This window comes from Monopterus albus, unplaced genomic scaffold, assembly GCF_001952655.1.
Source record: "Monopterus albus unplaced genomic scaffold, M_albus_1.0 scaffold3.1, whole genome shotgun sequence".
NCBI lineage: Eukaryota > Metazoa > Chordata > Actinopteri > Synbranchiformes > Synbranchidae > Monopterus > Monopterus albus.
Window position 1 is genome coordinate 7,514,805 of NW_018127883.1, and position 17,846 is coordinate 7,532,650.

Below are 17,846 nucleotides of genomic sequence, written 5' to 3' on the forward strand. Positions count from 1 at the left end.
TACTGTATATTCACAGTCTTCTGTGTTTAGGTTTCTCAGTAAAATAACTCCAATCTCAAATTTAGTTTTTGAATGTTAACAATATTTTGAAAAACTGTATTTTAACAATCAAGCTTGGATCATAATTTTATCTGTTAGGCTGTAAACAAATGTATAAAGTTGGTGGTAATGTGCCAAAAAAAAAAAAAAAGATTCTTTTACCCTGATCAAAAAAAGCTACAAGAAGACACAAGTCTAGCTGAATAAGACTGGATAATTTTTTAAACGACTGTTAAATTTAATTAATCAGATCCTGTCCACTGCAGTCCATGTTATGTTTGTTTGTTTAGATGGCTCCACGTAGCTGTAATTCTCTAGCCTAATAAACTTAAGGGAAGCTGCATCTCAACTATCCAAACATAGTTTCTACTTTATTTGAGGTTAGTAGTTCTTGTTATGAATAACACTTAAAACAGAGCTAGGAAAATATAAGCTCCAAAGATTTGATGAACGGACATATTGACCTAACTTTTAATGTAAAAAAAGGTACTTTAAATTCAGAGCAAAGTGATCCCTCTTTATGTTTTGCCCCTCTCAGATGAGATCCTCTGTTTGCTTTAGAGCAGTCGGCCTGCGGTGCGTCACCTTGTTATATGCAAGCTTACCATTTATGGAAACGCTAATTCCCAGGATGTGGAATGTGTCCCTCCCAAGGCTCGAATTCCTAGATCTCTGCTGAAAGTGGAGAAAAAAACAAGCTCCAGGCAGTCAGAATGAAACATGTCTTTCTTTAAGATTAACAAAGCCTACATCCATAGCAGGCCTTCAAGTAGAGCAGTGAAATCCTTGACACTGTTTTCAAGTGAAACCCTCAAAATATATGAGCACATGAATTTGAATCCATTTATGATGTGCCTTTAGTTATAGTTTTTACCTTTATACTGCAAGAGTTTACTCACTTAACATTACAGATGGCTAATGTGTCAAATAAGCTTAAATGTTCTGTACTGGAGACAAATTCCTTGTGTGTGTAACATACTTGGCCAAAAAAAAAGTGATTATCAATAAAAAAAAATCATAGGTTTATCTCCGCTCTCATTCAGATTTTTACAAGAAATCAAAACAGGTAACGCAGCAAATAGTTTAAACGATTTATTAAATATTGCATAATACAGAAGTCACAGCAGTGTATAATACTTTTTTTAATATTGTCAATGTAACAGCACTGCAAATTGAAGCAAACAAACCAAACCTGTTGCAGGTTGTGCGTCTCATCAAACTAGTCCATTCTTATCATTATGTTGAAGCATTGTGTCATACATTTAGATACTTGCACAGTAACTGACAAGTTCTTAGTAAATGTTCTCCCATCACAGAGACTAGGACTAATGGGAAAACCACAGTTACATTAAATATGTCATGGAAACATTTCAGTGATACCCCCCCAAAAATAAAACTTAATGAAAATGAGGCACAATTTTTCATATAAGAAATTATGACCCTCACAAACGGCAGCATAATGCTCATATGTGTCAACCTTACTGTGTTCAGTGACACTCCACTCTGTGCTTTGCCAAAAATCCACCAGGTAAAGAAAATGCAGCATGTGATCGAGACCTCTGTCCGTTGCTCCCACTGCTCATGGTTTGTCTTTTATTTTACATATTTACAATGCTTCTTGTGTCACACTGCTGAGCGGTCTGCATGTTCATTTAGGATCATGAAAATTCAGACATTCTCTACATATTATGTGTACATTGTCACCCACATTCATGTATTCATACATTCATACATCCTGTGATGTTTTATGGAGCACAATATTAAAGAACAAAGCTGCGTGTGGCTAAATATGTGATTAGTCAAAGGCCACCATACCATATAGTGTGTTTGAGATGGAGCAAATATCTCTCCCTTTGTTCTACCAGGGAAGAAAAACCATTTTGAACAAGCATACAGGTCAACCAACTCCCAACCGACCTGCACATTCATGAGGAGCTGGAGTTACACAGGAATAAAAACATTTTACCAGCAGTTAAGGGAAAAAAAACATGCTTTTGAAGTGTAACAAAATACCTGAACATTATATCAGTGCTATACAGGCAAACCCACAACGCAGCAAATTATATTTTATCTTGCTGAGATAATATTCCTTTGCTGGTGTTGGCAAAATTATCAGTGGTGAACTGCACAGGATGAGACACCGGATTTAATCTCTATAGTAAATGTCAGGGTGGATGAAACACTGATTGCTAATTCATTAGACTTCATATATCCCTTCCTGTATGTGGTAGCTGCATACAGCTTCAGAACATGTTGCAAATCAGGTCAACACTTGTCATTGCTACACAACTGTTTCTAACATATTAATGCACAAAAAACAGATAAATTAAATGACCACTTTTAGATCTAATGAGTGTGACTGTTCAATATTTCACATTATGTTTCAGATTTTGTGGACTCAGGAAATCATAATATTATATTAAAAGGCCCACTGATAGTCTGGCACCATTTGATTATAAATGTGCAAACTGGGAAACTTCAGCTACCTGCAGCCTCAAGTACTGCAGGCCACTAGTTCAACACTCCTGGTATAAATTAAACTGACTTTAAAATACTTTACAACAATTGCCCTACAAACTGCAGCCATGTGCTGCTGTGAGCAGGCCCTAACAAGCACTAAGAGTGATTTGCCTGTACTGTTTGACAGGTAAGGACTGATGAGCACATCACAGAGGCTCATGGCAACAAAGAATCCGATGAAAACATAAGAACAGCAATCATCTCTCTATCTGTGTGGAGGATCTAATATGGTATGTGGTGCCTGTTACAGGATCTGATCGATCTGTACATGAAGGAGCTCTGTACTCACAGGAAGACGGCTCCGATGCTTTGATAGCAGAATTCAAAGCAATCTTCCACAGGGAGCTATTGATACTTGTTAACCCTATCATCGCTTCTGCTTGCTTTAGGCTGAAGGGGCCAATATGGATGTGTTGACTGATAGTGTTTCATGCTCCAATTTGATCTGATTTTACAGTACATGCTGTATTAATGCTGGCCTTATTATTTGAATCATTCCACTGACTGCATTACCTAAGTTGTAGTCATTAAATATGAAAATATGGAGCCATATTTGGAAGGCCTCTTGAAGTCTGTACACATTTACATGGTTAAAACATACAATCTTGTCATTAAGGGCATTAAAACCTCAATATGCTTTTAAAACTCAGCATGATTATATACTAAGACACATTGTTGGCTTTAGGTCAAACATTAAATCACTTTTTGTCATCACTGATTAATCTGCTAATATGTTGTTAGGTGGGTTCTCCCTAAATGTCCAAACAGAAAGTTAAGTGCTACCACGCCTGTCCTGTGGTTGAGCTGGAGCCAGGCGTCTACCACCAGCTACCTTACAGGCATTAGCCATCTGCAAAGTTTACCTCTGTTTTAACAGAGGAGGTATAAAAAGAAAAATAAATAGTTTCTGAGAATATAGGAAGTTTCCCTTCATTCATTCTATGTGAGACATGTGACACAGTTTGTGTCCTGTACCCATGTTTTTTGTGGCAACTGAGAAAAAGAGAAGCTAAGGGCACACTTCAACATTTTAGTGTTTCTAGTCACGCATATGCCTATATAATGACAACCTTTGGATAGAAAAAGAAGGCAATACTGAAGTGGTTTCTAAAGCTTTTTGGGTTACACAGAGAGTTGTGAAAGCTGCTGTTCTTCAAAATAAGCCAATACTGACTCAAATAAGAATTCCACAAAAGAAAGCATAACCTGTACTGCAGTGTACATCAGACTAGTCTTTCTAAAGAGGCTTCACACATAAGGCTTTATATATTTAAACTCTGAAGGGAATTGATTTTAAATAATTTTTTTAGATTTAAACTGAGGAAAGCTGACCAAGAACAAACCACCATATTAAATTCCATACATTTGTGGTAAGTTAATCCAAACACTGAAGGTTTTTTTTGGAAGCAAAGTCTAAAGGAATAGAAATATATTTGATTCATGAGATGCACGGCCTGCATCATACTTAACTAATCGTAGCAAGCACATCTGGTCCTGAAAGGTAGCTCATGACAAACAGCAGCAACCTCACGTTACACAAAAATACATTCTGACTCCGCCAAAGTCCAGTTCAGGTAATAAGATCCACTCTTTGTTCCATGCACTGCTCTGCTGCCGGCCTTCAGCCTGAGGTGCTACGTAAACTGTAAATTTGCATGGACAAAAATAGAAGCTATTGTGTGTACTGCACAATACAAGTAAGTGTGTGGTAGAGTTTCACAAAGAAATTCCACATGTGGAACGGACTAATTCTGTCAAGAGGTGTGAAATGTGACCATAGTGAGGCTTGGGCAGCGAGCTATCTCTGTCTTCGCCTCGTGCAGTTTGACATACCTCGGGCCAAACCGATCACTTTCCCAGACAAAATGGATTTGCCTGGCTAAATGACTATTCTAACCAACAGCCATGCGCGGTAGTAATAGCTTCCCAAGCTTGACAGGCAGCCATGTGTTACAGCCAGATTAGATAGTTTTACAGTTTCACCTCCTTCACGTAATTCCCAGGGAAAGTCCCAAACTGTTTTGTCCTCTTTGAGGTACCTGCAGAGAAACAGAAAGAGAAACATAGATCAGGCAAAACAAATTGACAGGACTTCTTCTCAGATTAAGAGCCAAAAAGTTCTTGATTTTGGTATAAAAATATATAATCTGAGCTACTTTAAAGCTAAAGCTTGCACATGTACATTGCACCCAATCATCTGCTGTCATTCTTTGGAAACCCTGTATAGAAGGATGACACAGTGAAGATGATTCTACTACTCCAGGGGTCCTGAGCCATGCACATTGTATGTCCTTTGCTGTCATTCTGTAGAAACTCTGTATGGATTAATGCGACACAGAAATGTGACTGTACCACTGAGGCATTAATCCTTAGGCCTTCGGCACATACCAACAAACCAGCCGTCGTCACACTTTTCCATGACGCTGACGAGATCTCCCTCCTGCAGCTCCAGCTCATCATCATTTTGTGGCAAGTAACTGTACAAGGCCTGGAAACTGGAGCAGGACACAAAGATAAATGGGCAAATATGCAAAGCTGGGGGAACACAAAATGTAAAATCAAGACAAACTAAACGATGGGTAAATTGCAAATAAAAACAAGGGGCTCTATTTTTATGAAATAGGGTGCAAAGGCAAACGTAAGTCTAAACTCCATGTGAAGGTGCCTATGGGTGTGTCCCGCAATCTTTTACAGTTTTGGTGATTGCTGGCAATAGCACATACTGGATCCAGCTATATGGCACATGGAAGAGAGGCTGAATACACTATTAGATGGAGCAATGAACTATGAGCAGGTGGAGTTGGGGTGGGCCAGTCAAACCAGCTCCTCTCATCTCCATTAAAAGCACTGATGTCACTGATGTTATGATGGCAGATCTGGCTCTGTCAGAGAAAGTTTTCACACCAGGAAACTGACATACTTGTCCCAGAGTCGCCATGATCGCATCTACAGAAATATATGTGATTTGAGACAAAAGATTCTTTCCTTATATCTTGTTCTCCCACCAAATATGTACTCTGTTGCTAAATTGTGTTGAGAAAATGTTGCACGTATTGCATATAACCATCCACTTAGGTGTTGGCTAATATGAATGTCCAGCTTTTGTGCATGAAAGAGAGAGACTGGTCCTGCAAGTAGTAGCAATTACAGTACATGGTGTAATTTACTCACAGCTGCATCCTATAAGGACAGACGATGCATCATAACGCTCAGCAACCCTTTTTGACCATATTCACATCTATAGCCACAAAATATGGACTAGTACATATCTTATTTGAAAAATATCTTTCTAAAGTATGACATATTTTATAATTCATATTTTATATTTCACATAATTTATTCACCATGAATTCCAGCAGATCAGTTGTGGATTAAAGTGCAGCCATTAAAACACATTTGGGTACCTGTTCACTTCCTAGCCTAGAATGTTGTCAGGAAAATTTCCATGCACTTGTGTTTGCGATATGGGCAGGCTTTAATGCAAACGCGATTTCAGGAAATGATCACCAAAATTGCACTGCGCCGTCTAATCAGCATTAACACGACCTCAACTGCACCTCTCCTCTCACTTCAGCGTAGGAAATATTAAACACACTAATGCTCACAAACAAAAAAACAAATTTGCGCCCAAGAAAAATGGCATAAAGACTGTGTCTGAAGCTACACCAGTTTTGCACTGGAAGGAAAATAGAGCCCCGGGTGTAAACAGTCAAACAAACAAAACCTTTATAAGCATTAAAGGCAGTGAAACTCACATTCCACAGTTGAGACGCCTTGGCTCTGGGCTGTTGCTGTGGGACTGGGGTTGCTGGGAAATGATGAGAGATTGTTTACTGGAGTGGGGGTGCAGTCTATGGACAGAGTCATGGGGGTGGTAGGACAGGGTGCTGCAGTACCTAACCGAGGTCTCAGCTATATTCAAGATCTCATTACACACTGCCTCCTAGTAGTAATAGTAGGTGATGTCATCAGAGAAAGACAGACAGTGAGCCCAGAGTCCCAGAAGAAGTCAAGGTGAATTTGAGGGGGAAGGTGGGGCATTAGAAAGGGTAGGGTATGAAGGGCAAGACAGGAAAGTAGTTCCAGTAAGTAGCAAGGAAGGAAAGGAAGTGATCCATTAAAAGCCAGGGAAAAAAAGCAGAGGAGACGTTGGTGGAGCCCAGGAAGAGAGGCATGAAAAGGCAAGACACCAGTGTCAGAGAATGTCAACAGCAAACATGACAAATTAGCTCAGTTTTTTTTTTTTTTACAGGAAACTATTCAGTATGAATAGAGGTAGATGGATTTGCATAATGATGAGGTGAAAACAGATTGAAAAAGAGCCATAGCCAATGATAAAGCTGGTTAGTATCAGTTAAATTACACCTAAGTATCTTGTATACTGTATATTTAAAAATTTACGGTCTGATGTCATGGATATGCAAAATAGCAACTGTCACAAAAACATAGGTGAACTGTTCCTTTAATGAAAGGCTAGTCCTCTCACATGTCTAATATGAAGAACAAAAACAGAAGACAAGGAGACTTAAAGATGATGTAAGTCAAATGGTGGTGGTTTAAAAAGTTAAACAGTTGTCACTTAAACTTTGCATTATGTTTGTAAAGAGTCTTTGTACCACCTTACCGCAAACGAGTTGACATTATTGTTGTCCTGGATGTCAAACAACATCACAGGGCTTCTGGAGCTTCGTCCGTGATGGTCAGCCTCATTCTTCACAAACTGCAACACAAAAATGTCACATCAGTTTGGACATTTCAAAATGGAATCTTTTCTCTGGTGATCTACAGTAGGATCCACCTGCTGTAAATATTGTCATACATCAGACAATGTCAGGTTTCAACCTCAAAGCAGCTTTTGAAATACAAGCCAACATGTGAAGCCTATAAATACTCAGTAATAAATATGTCACTGCCCTAAATAAACGTCCAACATCTAACATCATCCAAGTTAGAACCTCTGCATGGAACAAGAACAACATGTAACCATGTGCTGAATCTCATGACGACAAAGTAAACTGAACCCTCAAATCAGTTCTGCAAATGCAAGCACAATAGCACCTCTTCCAGTCCTTTACAACAAGGAAATCTGAAACTCACTACATAAACACTAAAACACTGGAAAACATTTGTGTTAGTAGTGCACACACAACAGCATGCAGACTTGCAGCTTTAAGCAATGTGATGAAGTACCTTCTGCCTTTAGAAAAAAACAGCAGACTGATCTCTCTACAGGACTAAAATCAACTTCTGGTCAAATTAATTAGTCAGTTAATTAGTCAGGTGTTCCACACATAAAAGTCTGCTTCAGCAGGGAATCACATTGTGGCCAAAGGCCCATGTTCCAGAGTGATGCAACACTGCACACCATGCTGAAGATACCTCTGCAGGACTATTGTGCCTGCTGCCTGCGCCTGCATGGCCCCTGTCTCCCTCAGCACCTCCCCCCTCAGTCAACTCCTTCTCCCCCCTCCGCCAGCCCTCCAGCACTGTCCCGCAACTGGGGCTTATGCTGCGTGACAGACGTGGGGAGGAATGGGAGAGCAAGAAGTCCTCTTCCTGAGGTGGGGTGAATGTGAGGAAGGGAGTGGTTGAGTTGGGTCTGGGTGGGTAAGGTGGGGGGAGAGGGGAGGCTGATGGGGAGGCCACAGGAGAGGTGTAGTATGGGCTGCCGGTGATGGGAGGCACCGGGCTGGCAGAGAAGGGTGGGGGCAGGTACTCGCCACAGCGGTAGGGCCCCGGGGGGAGGTGGTCATACGATTATGATACAGCTTTTTAGAGCAACAGGAGGAAGAAGATGGAGACAGGAACAGGAAGAGGGGATGAGAGAGAGAAAAGAAGAGCAAACAAAAGATGAGACAAATTCACAAAACAAAAAAATTAAAGGTGGGTCTCAAAGTGACTGTGGGTCAGCTCTCCCTTAAATCCATGAATGTGTTCTACAACTGAACCGCCAGTTTGGCTCTTTACCTGAGGAGAAGCATTGGTGCTGCGCTGTGGAGACTGGCTGACAGGAGGATCGGGATACTCCACCCCATTTTTAATGCGGGGTCTTCTGTGCACCTCTACGTAAGTAACGGGGAAGATGCCTTGGCGGTTGGTGCCTGAGATTTTGCCTTCATACCAGTTCTCATCCACTCTACGAATCAGTGTGATTCTCTCTCCCTGCACACACACAGCAGATTCAGAACATTGTTAAAAAATACTATGGTGGGAAAAAAAACCCTGAAACCTGTTTGTCAGTTTGTAATGATTCAGTCCCAGTCCACACCTTTCTGAAAGACATTTCCACCACTGTGTCCCCAGTAAAGTTAAAGCGGGCGATAGCCTCTCCATATTCCAGGACCTGCACTGGGGCACTTTTCTTTGGATGGGCTTTCTCTGTGGGGGGGAGGAGCTGCAATAGAAAACAAATGACAGAACTGACTAACCAAGAAAACACAACACTCAGGCTTACAGACAAATCTATTTGTAAAACATATTTAAAATGCAGTTAGAGATTACAAAGATGCTATTTCTATGAGTCACAGTCAAAAATATCAATTATAACATACTGAAGACATTATTTCTTAACTATTTCTTAATATAGCTTATGGTGAGTAAAGAGGCTAAGAGAATTCACATACATACCTGAACATAGCTTCGTGGGAATATACCAACTCTTCCATGATGTTCCCCTTCATACCAGTTTTGATCAACCTGTCTAATGATGTACACAATGTCTCCCTTCTGAAACGCTAACTCCCTAAAAAATATTTCCAGAGAGATTAGTTAGTGAAATAGAAATGAAAACTTTACAGCACTTTGTAGCAGATCTGCTTGGGATGTAAGGCATCATTTCACACTCAAATTGGAGTTAAGATTTTACAGTTATCATTATTAATATTCTATCATTTAAAACCTCTGACAATCATTGATTGTCAAACTTCTTGGCACCACTTTGTCAGATGCTTTTAACCCAACCTATCAGATAATGCAGTGAGTCAGAACAGAAGCCAGTTATTACTTTAGCAAAGTCCAATCTGCAAATATGCAAATCTAAATAGGGTGGAAGCTATATCATGATATCATTAGCTGTACAATATGGTATAATCTGACAAATGCAACAAATACTCCCAGTTGTCTAATGTTGATCCATTTTCATGGTAATTTCTCAGTTGTACTGGACTGCAGATAAAATGTTAATGATATTTTCTCTACAAAAGATTTTTGGTTATTTCCACTTACTTTAAAGTTTCTGCTCTGAAGTCAAAGCGAGCCATGGCTGGAGTTCTCTGTGTACATATAAAAAAGAAACTTGGATGACTCTTACTTTATGACATAAATATTATTCTTGGTATTATAGCAAGTCAGTGAACATTTTCCAAAAGTCCTAATGTACATCTTTGCCACTTTTTGGCTACATTCTGTGCTTTGTCATGTACACAAAACATGTTCTGCTATTTGTTGTTAACTGGACATCTGCCTGTGCTGTCCTTTCAAAACCCCCTCGGTGGATACATGGTCTAGCAACTCAAAGCCCCCTCGGTGGATACATGGTCTAGCAATGACAGGAATGACATGCTTGTGACTGACTGGGTTACTTATCCTCTGGAGTATGTCCAGGTAGAACCTACTTTGGGCTGTTTACCATGAGACTGGTCTGCCACAAGGGCGCAACTGATATCTGAGACATTACATCTAGATGTATAGCTAGTCAACAGTGTGCGCTGTGGAGTTAAAGTCTGGAAGTGTAGTGGAAATATCCAGCAAGAAGCTCAACAACTCATATTCTGTCAGCTACCACTGCTCTCATCCTCTGAATCTTTGACCTGGAGGAGAAAGCCATCTGTGTCTGCAGAGATCCTGCTGACTGGCCAATTGGCCCCCAACAGCCTGACTTACACACAAAAAGTGACAAAGCATCTGCTGCCTGTCTTCCTGCTTACAGAAGGATAAGGCAAGGCCCTGCATTGTACCTCCATGCCTGATTTCCTTTTCTCTGTGTTATCTGTGATGTTGAGCAGGTCTCCAAAGCGCTCGTTGGTGATGAACTGGTGGTGCGTTGGGACAGTGCCTGTGTGTCGCCTTGATGCTATGTCAGCCTCTTCCTGTTCCCGCTTCAGCCGCCGCTGCTCCTCCAAGATTTTCTGCCAGGAAACCAGACCCAACTGTTTGGTCTCTGCAGATATGGGTCTCTTCTAGTCTTTTTTATTCATGTGACACATTCCTTGTTATGTTTAGCATATAACTTCCTTATTCATAACCCAGGTCTCTTTACCAAGGCATTGTTACTGAGGTGTAATTTATGATAGCTTGGCTTAAATGTAAAGAAAGTTCACCTCTTTGTCCCCATGACGCCTCCGCAATACTTCATCCTGGCTCTCCCCATGAGCTGGGGATGAGTCTGCAACAGAAACAGAGAGGATTACACTATGAAGCATTTTTACTATCAGCCTGAAGGCAAACTCAAGTAAAGACCAAACCTCTTCAAACATAAGATGATGATATTGCAGTCAACTCCTTAATTCCAGTGAACAGGTAATAGAAATATGCAATAACTACTGGGCTTACATGCATGCTTTACATGAACAGCATAATCTCTGCAACACTAAAACAAAAAGCACACACATCAAAAAAGCCAAATGTCAATCCTGCATGCGCTATGGAATGAACACAGAATGATCCAGTGTGTTCACGAAAAAACAAATCATCAAAGAAAACATGAAACCTACTGTATCTTAAAAAAGAAACATGACACCATGGTTTTACTGATCAACCAACCAGCATCCATTATTTTACTTTAGTTTCTCATTAGCCATTACTTTATTTGCTCCCCACTCCACCATAGACGTTTCATTCTGTGCCCCAGCGAGGGCCACAAGAAACACCTATCAGTACAAATACTGGCTGTTATGTAAAAGGAAATCAAAGCAGGAAACATCCTGTCTGGACAAAACAAACCTTTCATAGTGAGAGAGCATATGCAATGTTGTATTGTAATATCCTGCGTAAACATTACAGTTGAATGCTGGGACTGTAGCTTGACTTTCAGAGTCATTGGCTATGTAAAGACAAAATTGGACATTTCAGTGTGAAACATAAAAACGGCAAAAATCATGTTTCTTGTACATTTATCTGAAAATGAAATTATGTCATAAAATGTTAGCATTTTGTTTTTATTGATGTAAGGCTTATGCAGGCTCCAGCACTCTTGCATACAACTCAAATCTGATGTCAAAAGGAGATATATACATTACCAAAAGCTGCCTTAACCTCCTACAGTGTTTTGATATGTTTGTGGGGCCATACTCATTCACAGTGAAATGGGAGAGCACCACAGAGCACACTCATAATGAGATGGAGGTCTCTCTGTCACTTTGTTAACACATCACATAAACTAGAGATGGAGGGTGGCACAGTCGCTTTGTGGAGAAAGGGACACAAAATGAAGATAGAGTCGAGATAGATGAGTGACCACAGAGGGAGGACAGAGGAGGGTGACAGTGGTGAAGGGATGAGATAGCCACCTCTACGGTGAGCTGCCAGCGGCTGCAGTAGGTTCCCGTTGGCATCCAAGCCCTGCTCGTTAGTCAGGTGGTTAGTGTTGCCTCCCTCTCCATTACTCAGTCTCTCCAGGACCTCCAGGGAGGACAGGCGCTGAGGGATCAGAGGTCTGGGCTCAGGGGACAGGCTGCAGGGCTTCCGGGTGTCCACTGTCACCTTGGTAGCTAACAGGGTCCTCCGATTCTGGTTGGACTGCAGGTTCTTCCGTAACCTGAAGGGAGTGGGGCCCATGAGGAGAAGGTTCCCAGGAAGTGTAGTTTTCTTCTCCAGAGGTGGCGGTCTCTCTTCTTGGGTCGTGGCCTGCTGCCTTTCATGCCTGAGGATGGTGGTGAAGCGGGTATAGGAGGCTGGACAGGAACCTTTACATTTGCTGGGTTTGAGCAGGAGCTGATGGTTCAGGTGGTGCAGGAGGTGGTGGTGGTGGTGGAGGAGATGGTTGTTTTGTGGAGGGCATGCTGTAAGCAACAATGAGGGACTCTTTGACACACTAACACTCTGATGGCTCAGTTCTGGAGAGCTTTGACTGAAGATCTGCTCAACTTCAGCCTCAGTGTTGGAGGGGGACTCAGTCCTGACGTTGTGTCCATCCTCTGAGGAAGAAGCAGCCTCCTCCACAGTTAAACTGCCTGGTGACAAGGCCTCCTTCCCAGAAGTCTTGCACTCTGTCTCCACCAGGGAGCAGCCATCTGTCTGGGTGGCATTGGTGACCAAAATGGACTCCGCTGACACTGCAGATGCCATGTAGAGATGGGAGGGGCTGCAGCTGGGACTGTGGCTGGGGCTGGGGGGGAGGGGGGGGAGGGACGAGGAGCGGCTGGGTCCTGAGCTGGAGCGCTGGATGATCATTTCAAATGAGCTGACCCGTGATGACACGGCATCACGTGGAATGTCAGCCTCTGACCTTTCACCCTCCTTGGCCTTTGCCTTCTCAAAAAGAGAGGCCAGGCTGCGGACGCTGCCGTGGGGGCTGCAGCCAGTTGAGCTGGGCTGCTGGATGTGATGCATGGTCCTGTACAGGCTGGAAAACTCAGATGTGCTCCTCCTAAATGCAGAGGAAACATTCCTGAGGCCGTCCACGCGCTGGCTGCCAGAGCTGGACTTAGAGCCTGAATGCTGCCCACTCTCCCTCTCCTCTGCTGCAGCAAAGTCTGAGTCACGTGGCTGTATGTACAGATCCTCACAGCTGTGGGCCTTTGGATGACTGACAGCTTCAGTCCTGCTTTCTTGACTGTCACCACTGGGCGGCAGCAGCTTGGGCTTGAACTTAGAGGGCAGGATTTGGGGTATGCAGGCTTTGGCAGCAGATAGAGGCTTCTTACTCTTAGACTGGTTACCTATTGTATTACTGGCAAGAACTGATCGACTATTTACAGAAGAGCAGGGTGAAATTATATAGCCATTCCCACCTTTATAATCCACTGGCAAGCATGCAGGACAACAGAATAAACAACATATTAGATTACAATGGTCACAGGTTCACACACATACACACTAAAACTGAGTCAGGCACATTCCTAAAGTAAAGACCAAATTCCATCAGAAGTAGATGAGAAGAGGAAGCAGACTTGATGTACTATGCATCAAGTAAAAGATGACTGTTATTGTAACAGCATGGTTCTGCAATGAAAAATTATGCTTGCAAAAATGGATCAAGGGGAACAGACTCCTGCATTATCAATATCACTGTAAAGAGCAAAATAACTGCAAAACAAAGTATTGAAACAGCAGTAATATACCATGAAATGTTATGTGATGTTAGAGGTCATATAGGAATTATTAACACTGACTGCAGTATCAGTACAATTTATAAAATAAACTGCCTATGCACACATGTTCTGCTACCTGTTTTGTATTCATGTTAGGGCTAAAAGATTTCTGTCACAACTGCTGCTTGTCTCATTTTATTATACGGTAAATTCTCCTCCTCTGCTTTTAGCAAGTAGACAGGTGACACCACTGTTAATATATTGCTCTACTGCATGGCTGTAAATAAAAAAATGTGTCCTGACTAAACATGATGGGTAAAATATGACTGAGAAATAACCATGTCATTTCCAGGCTATAGTCAGTTCCCTTTTATAGTATGCTAGTGACAGCACTACAGATGGAACTGGGAAGTGACACAACACTTTCACATGCTGGGAGTTACAGTATGAGTGACCCATCTGTCACATTCATATCTGCCAGAAAAACACCCACTGAGGAAGAAAGCCAGATACAGTATATTAGCTATGGCCAGTGGCAAATAAAGAGTTACCATTCTGGCCAAAAAAAAAATCTCTGAAGGAGATGCAGTTCTTTAAAACAAAGATTAATACAGTGCTAATTTCATGAGGATGAGACAGAATCACATGATGATGAAGTGTCTGGTTTCTAGTCAGTTGATTGGATTGCCAAATCCCACAATCTGATTGGGTAAAAGCTAAAACAAGTGATATCTGTTGTGTGTCTTTCTAGATGTAATGTAGTGACATGTATACTGTAGGGTCTCTACCTAACATCTTTCCACCTCTCCTCCCCCAGCTATGTGGGCAGGCATTCCAGCCCCTGACCTCACACTGACAGCTGACTTCCTCATGCTTGTCCACCTTCTGCGTCCCTCCTGTTTACCTCACCCCTGTCTGAGCAGAGCTCTGTTTATCTCGCTCGTCCCTGCTCATCCATCCCCTCTCTGGCCCTCTGCTTGCTGGCTCTGGAACACTCTGGAGTCTTGGCCTAAGCCTGCCTAGCGACTGGGCTCGCAACTTGAGCAAGAGCAGGGAAATCCCCAAGGTTAGCTTCCATCAACTTAGCAAGACAACCTCACTCTCTCCATGACTTTTCCAAAGCAGATGGCCAGTACACGTTTAATGAAAGCATCCATGGCATCAATAATAAATCAAAAGCTGCTGGGGGAATGAATGCTATGAGGTGACTGGCCAATGCTGTGATGTCTGGGTGCAAAGGAAATGTGTGGATTCCAACAGAAAGGTAAATGAAAACACATGTATCCCTGTCTGACTCTGAACGATTCCACATCAGTGTTTGTAACTCACTAGTACTGTCTCAGCAGGCAAAGTTTTTAATGGCCGACTGTACTGTCTAGCCCCACATCCACATACAAAAACATACACACAACCTCCATTTCACTGGTCATTTATCCTACCTTTAGAGGAGGAGGAGCTGCCATGTCGCTTGTTTAGGGCCCGTAGACCTTGTAAGGGAATGTCTCCGCCCTCCAGGACACTCTTGTAAACATGGCGGTCGCATTCTAGAGCCCCAGGCTCAGTTGCGGATGATTCTCGGTCCTTCTCCACCTCGTTGGGTCCAGACTTGCTCGAGGAGCTAGACAAGGGAACACAGAGACCTAATTAAACACAGTCAACTTCATTTTAGAAAAGCTGTGTTACATGTTTTTATGATAAACAGATGCACACAAATTGGGTAATGAGCTGTCATATGGTTCTTATTTAGCATATCTTAAGGGAATTCCTGTCTTTGGAGACTTGTGGAAAACAAAAATGATCAGAGACAGGGGGATGTTAAGAGGAGCCACTGCCCACACACATCCTGTGTCTTGGCATTCCATAGAAGCCAACAGGACAGACTTCTATAAATATTCTGCTAACACTGCCACATGGTGCATCATCTCCCGCCATGCACCTGTACCAAGCTCAGGCTTACTCTCATTCACACAATGTGCTTGTCAATTTGTACAAACAGACATGGTCATTTAACTGACAGGGAGTCCAGTATCAACCAGGTAAAATAAAAACCCATACAAAGATCTGCCACTGGTGATAGAAAAAAAGAAACATGTCTTCCAGAATGTGTTTTACATCTGTGGTGCTGCCATGTCAATTTTACAAGCTTGCACAAATGTATACTAGCTCAACAAAAAGCTTTTTCATAACTGTTAGATGCAAGTGTGAATTACTGAATATCAGTCTTTTCCCACGTGCTTTCACAATTTCTGTTTGCTATTTTACCTGTTTTTGGTCTATTTCTATGTGTGTGTGTGTGTGTGTGTGTGGGGGGGGGGTCTAAACATATGTGACTTTGAGGGTTTGCTTTGAAAAATCTGGGTGCGTGACCTTCCACCAGCTTTCATCAGGAAGCACTTCCTTACAAAAGTACAACAATCGATGGATTAAAATCTCCTTTCCAATGCTTGGCCGCGATAACATAATGCATTCAGCAGATGGAACATTCTTAGCAGAAATGGAGGGAGAAGTCTATTTCCTCTGGACTGTAGCACAAGACAGTCGCCATGGCTCGGTCCTAAATTACTTACATTTTATTACACAAACACAAATAGAAGGCTTCAGTCTCATCACACAAAAACTAAATCAGCTCTGTAAGCTTTGTTGCTATATAATTAGACAGCATCATCTTTCATAATACAGCTGCTGGTCATTGTTCGGTACACAAACTCATTCAGAAGAAGATAACAGTTTTGAAAGTTATGCAGCAGCTGGGTGACTTCCCTCTATCCCAGTGACATCCAGGTTGCTGTCTTTAAATAAATCATGACATAGCAGCTGTGTCTCCACACTTCAGCTTCCCACCCTCCTTAAAGACACCCTGAAATACAGACAGAGGACACACTGTTCTAGTGGCTTTTTGCCTTATTAACAGAATCTCCTCAGGAAGCCAGAGTCCCACAGCTGCAGGCAGACGAGCTCTACAGGGTGGAGAAATCGCTCACTGACATTTATCCTTAAATAAACATGCCTTAAATAATCATCAGCATACTGGAAGGAGGAAGCAAAATTCAAAGAATCCGAACATAAAGGAGAAGCATAGACTTACTACTGCTGCAGGTCAGAGGCTGTTTCCAGGGGGCCAAAAGAGGGGGCACTCTGCAACAAACCAAACAAAGAAGTCATTGATAGATCCACAGGAAGGTCTCCTCCAGCTAGAACAGAGGCAGGAGCAGTAGCTATGGCCAGATTCAGTCTTCTTTTCCTCTCTGTCGTTCACTTGCTGCTCTGAGTTTCTGTCTTGAGCACCCAGGGTTCTTAGCTTCTCCAGACTGGGCTTGGCATGGAGGAGTAAAGTGTGTGTTTTGGCCTGCATGCAAGTTGGAGAAAACAGCCAATGGGCTGCTGTCTCTCAGTGAAGCCATCTCTTTTGTCTGGTATTGAGTCACTTTCATTACCACTGGACCAGACTGGGGTACAATTAACCAGCTGGTTGTGCAAGCTGGCTGAATGACACACTCACACACTCACCTACACACACATACACACTTGACACCCTATCTGACATGCTTACAGTGCAAAAAAGTGAAACATATGCTTACTGATGAAGCAAAGCAAAGAATACTGTAAAACATAGTCATAGTAGAAACAAATAATGATAACAATGTTATTATTGACAAAGAACAAAAATAACATAAAAACAACATAAAGGAAGAATGGAATAAATTTTAAAAGTGAATAAATATTAAAAGAATTATAAGAGTAAAGGCAGTTGTTATTTACACAGGGGTGGTCATTCAGTGTGGTAGCCCCCGTTGGCAATGTGAATGGTTTAGAGACAACTAATTTTAGCCCACTGTTTCTGTTGCTTTCCTCTTTTTGGACGTCAGAGCAGGTAAAAATAACAGACGTGACACGGGCACTATGAAAAGGAGCGCAAGTGTTGTTTGCAAATACGATTGCACAATCCCCGCCCCAGCCAGTGAGGCCCTACTGTTAACATCACATCTACTTCCCAACAGCACGGCCAAGCCTACACTTCCCACACCAATGACCAGAAAA

At 42.1% G+C, this 17,846-nt stretch overlaps 1 protein-coding gene across 5 annotated transcripts in view; it reads right to left on the reverse strand.

The window, feature by feature from the left end:
• Window positions 1–1,130: 1,130 nt before the first annotated feature.
• sorbs1 (sorbin and SH3 domain containing 1) overlaps window positions 1,131–17,846 on the reverse strand; it is a 37,768-nt gene continuing 21,052 nt past the window's right edge. For 4 of the 5 annotated variants that reach the window (XM_020598849.1, XM_020598858.1, XM_020598863.1 and 1 more), the window contains 12 exons: window positions 16,894–16,943; window positions 15,248–15,426; window positions 10,878–10,942; window positions 10,515–10,685; window positions 9,784–9,830; window positions 9,187–9,301; window positions 8,828–8,953; window positions 8,527–8,721; window positions 7,184–7,279; window positions 6,315–6,502; window positions 4,948–5,054; window positions 1,131–4,598 (listed from right to left, as the gene is read on the reverse strand). In XM_020598849.1, the coding sequence (XP_020454505.1) occupies window positions 4,531–4,598; window positions 4,948–5,054; window positions 6,315–6,502; window positions 7,184–7,279; window positions 8,527–8,721; window positions 8,828–8,953; window positions 9,187–9,301; window positions 9,784–9,830; window positions 10,515–10,685; window positions 10,878–10,942; window positions 15,248–15,426; window positions 16,894–16,943 (1,407 nt within the window). In that variant the 3' untranslated portion in view covers window positions 1,131–4,530. The remainder of the gene's footprint in view (window positions 4,599–4,947; window positions 5,055–6,314; window positions 6,503–7,183; window positions 7,280–8,526; window positions 8,722–8,827; window positions 8,954–9,186; window positions 9,302–9,783; window positions 9,831–10,514; window positions 10,686–10,877; window positions 10,943–15,247; window positions 15,427–16,893; window positions 16,944–17,846) is intronic. The other variant, XM_020598871.1, reaches the window with a different exon arrangement.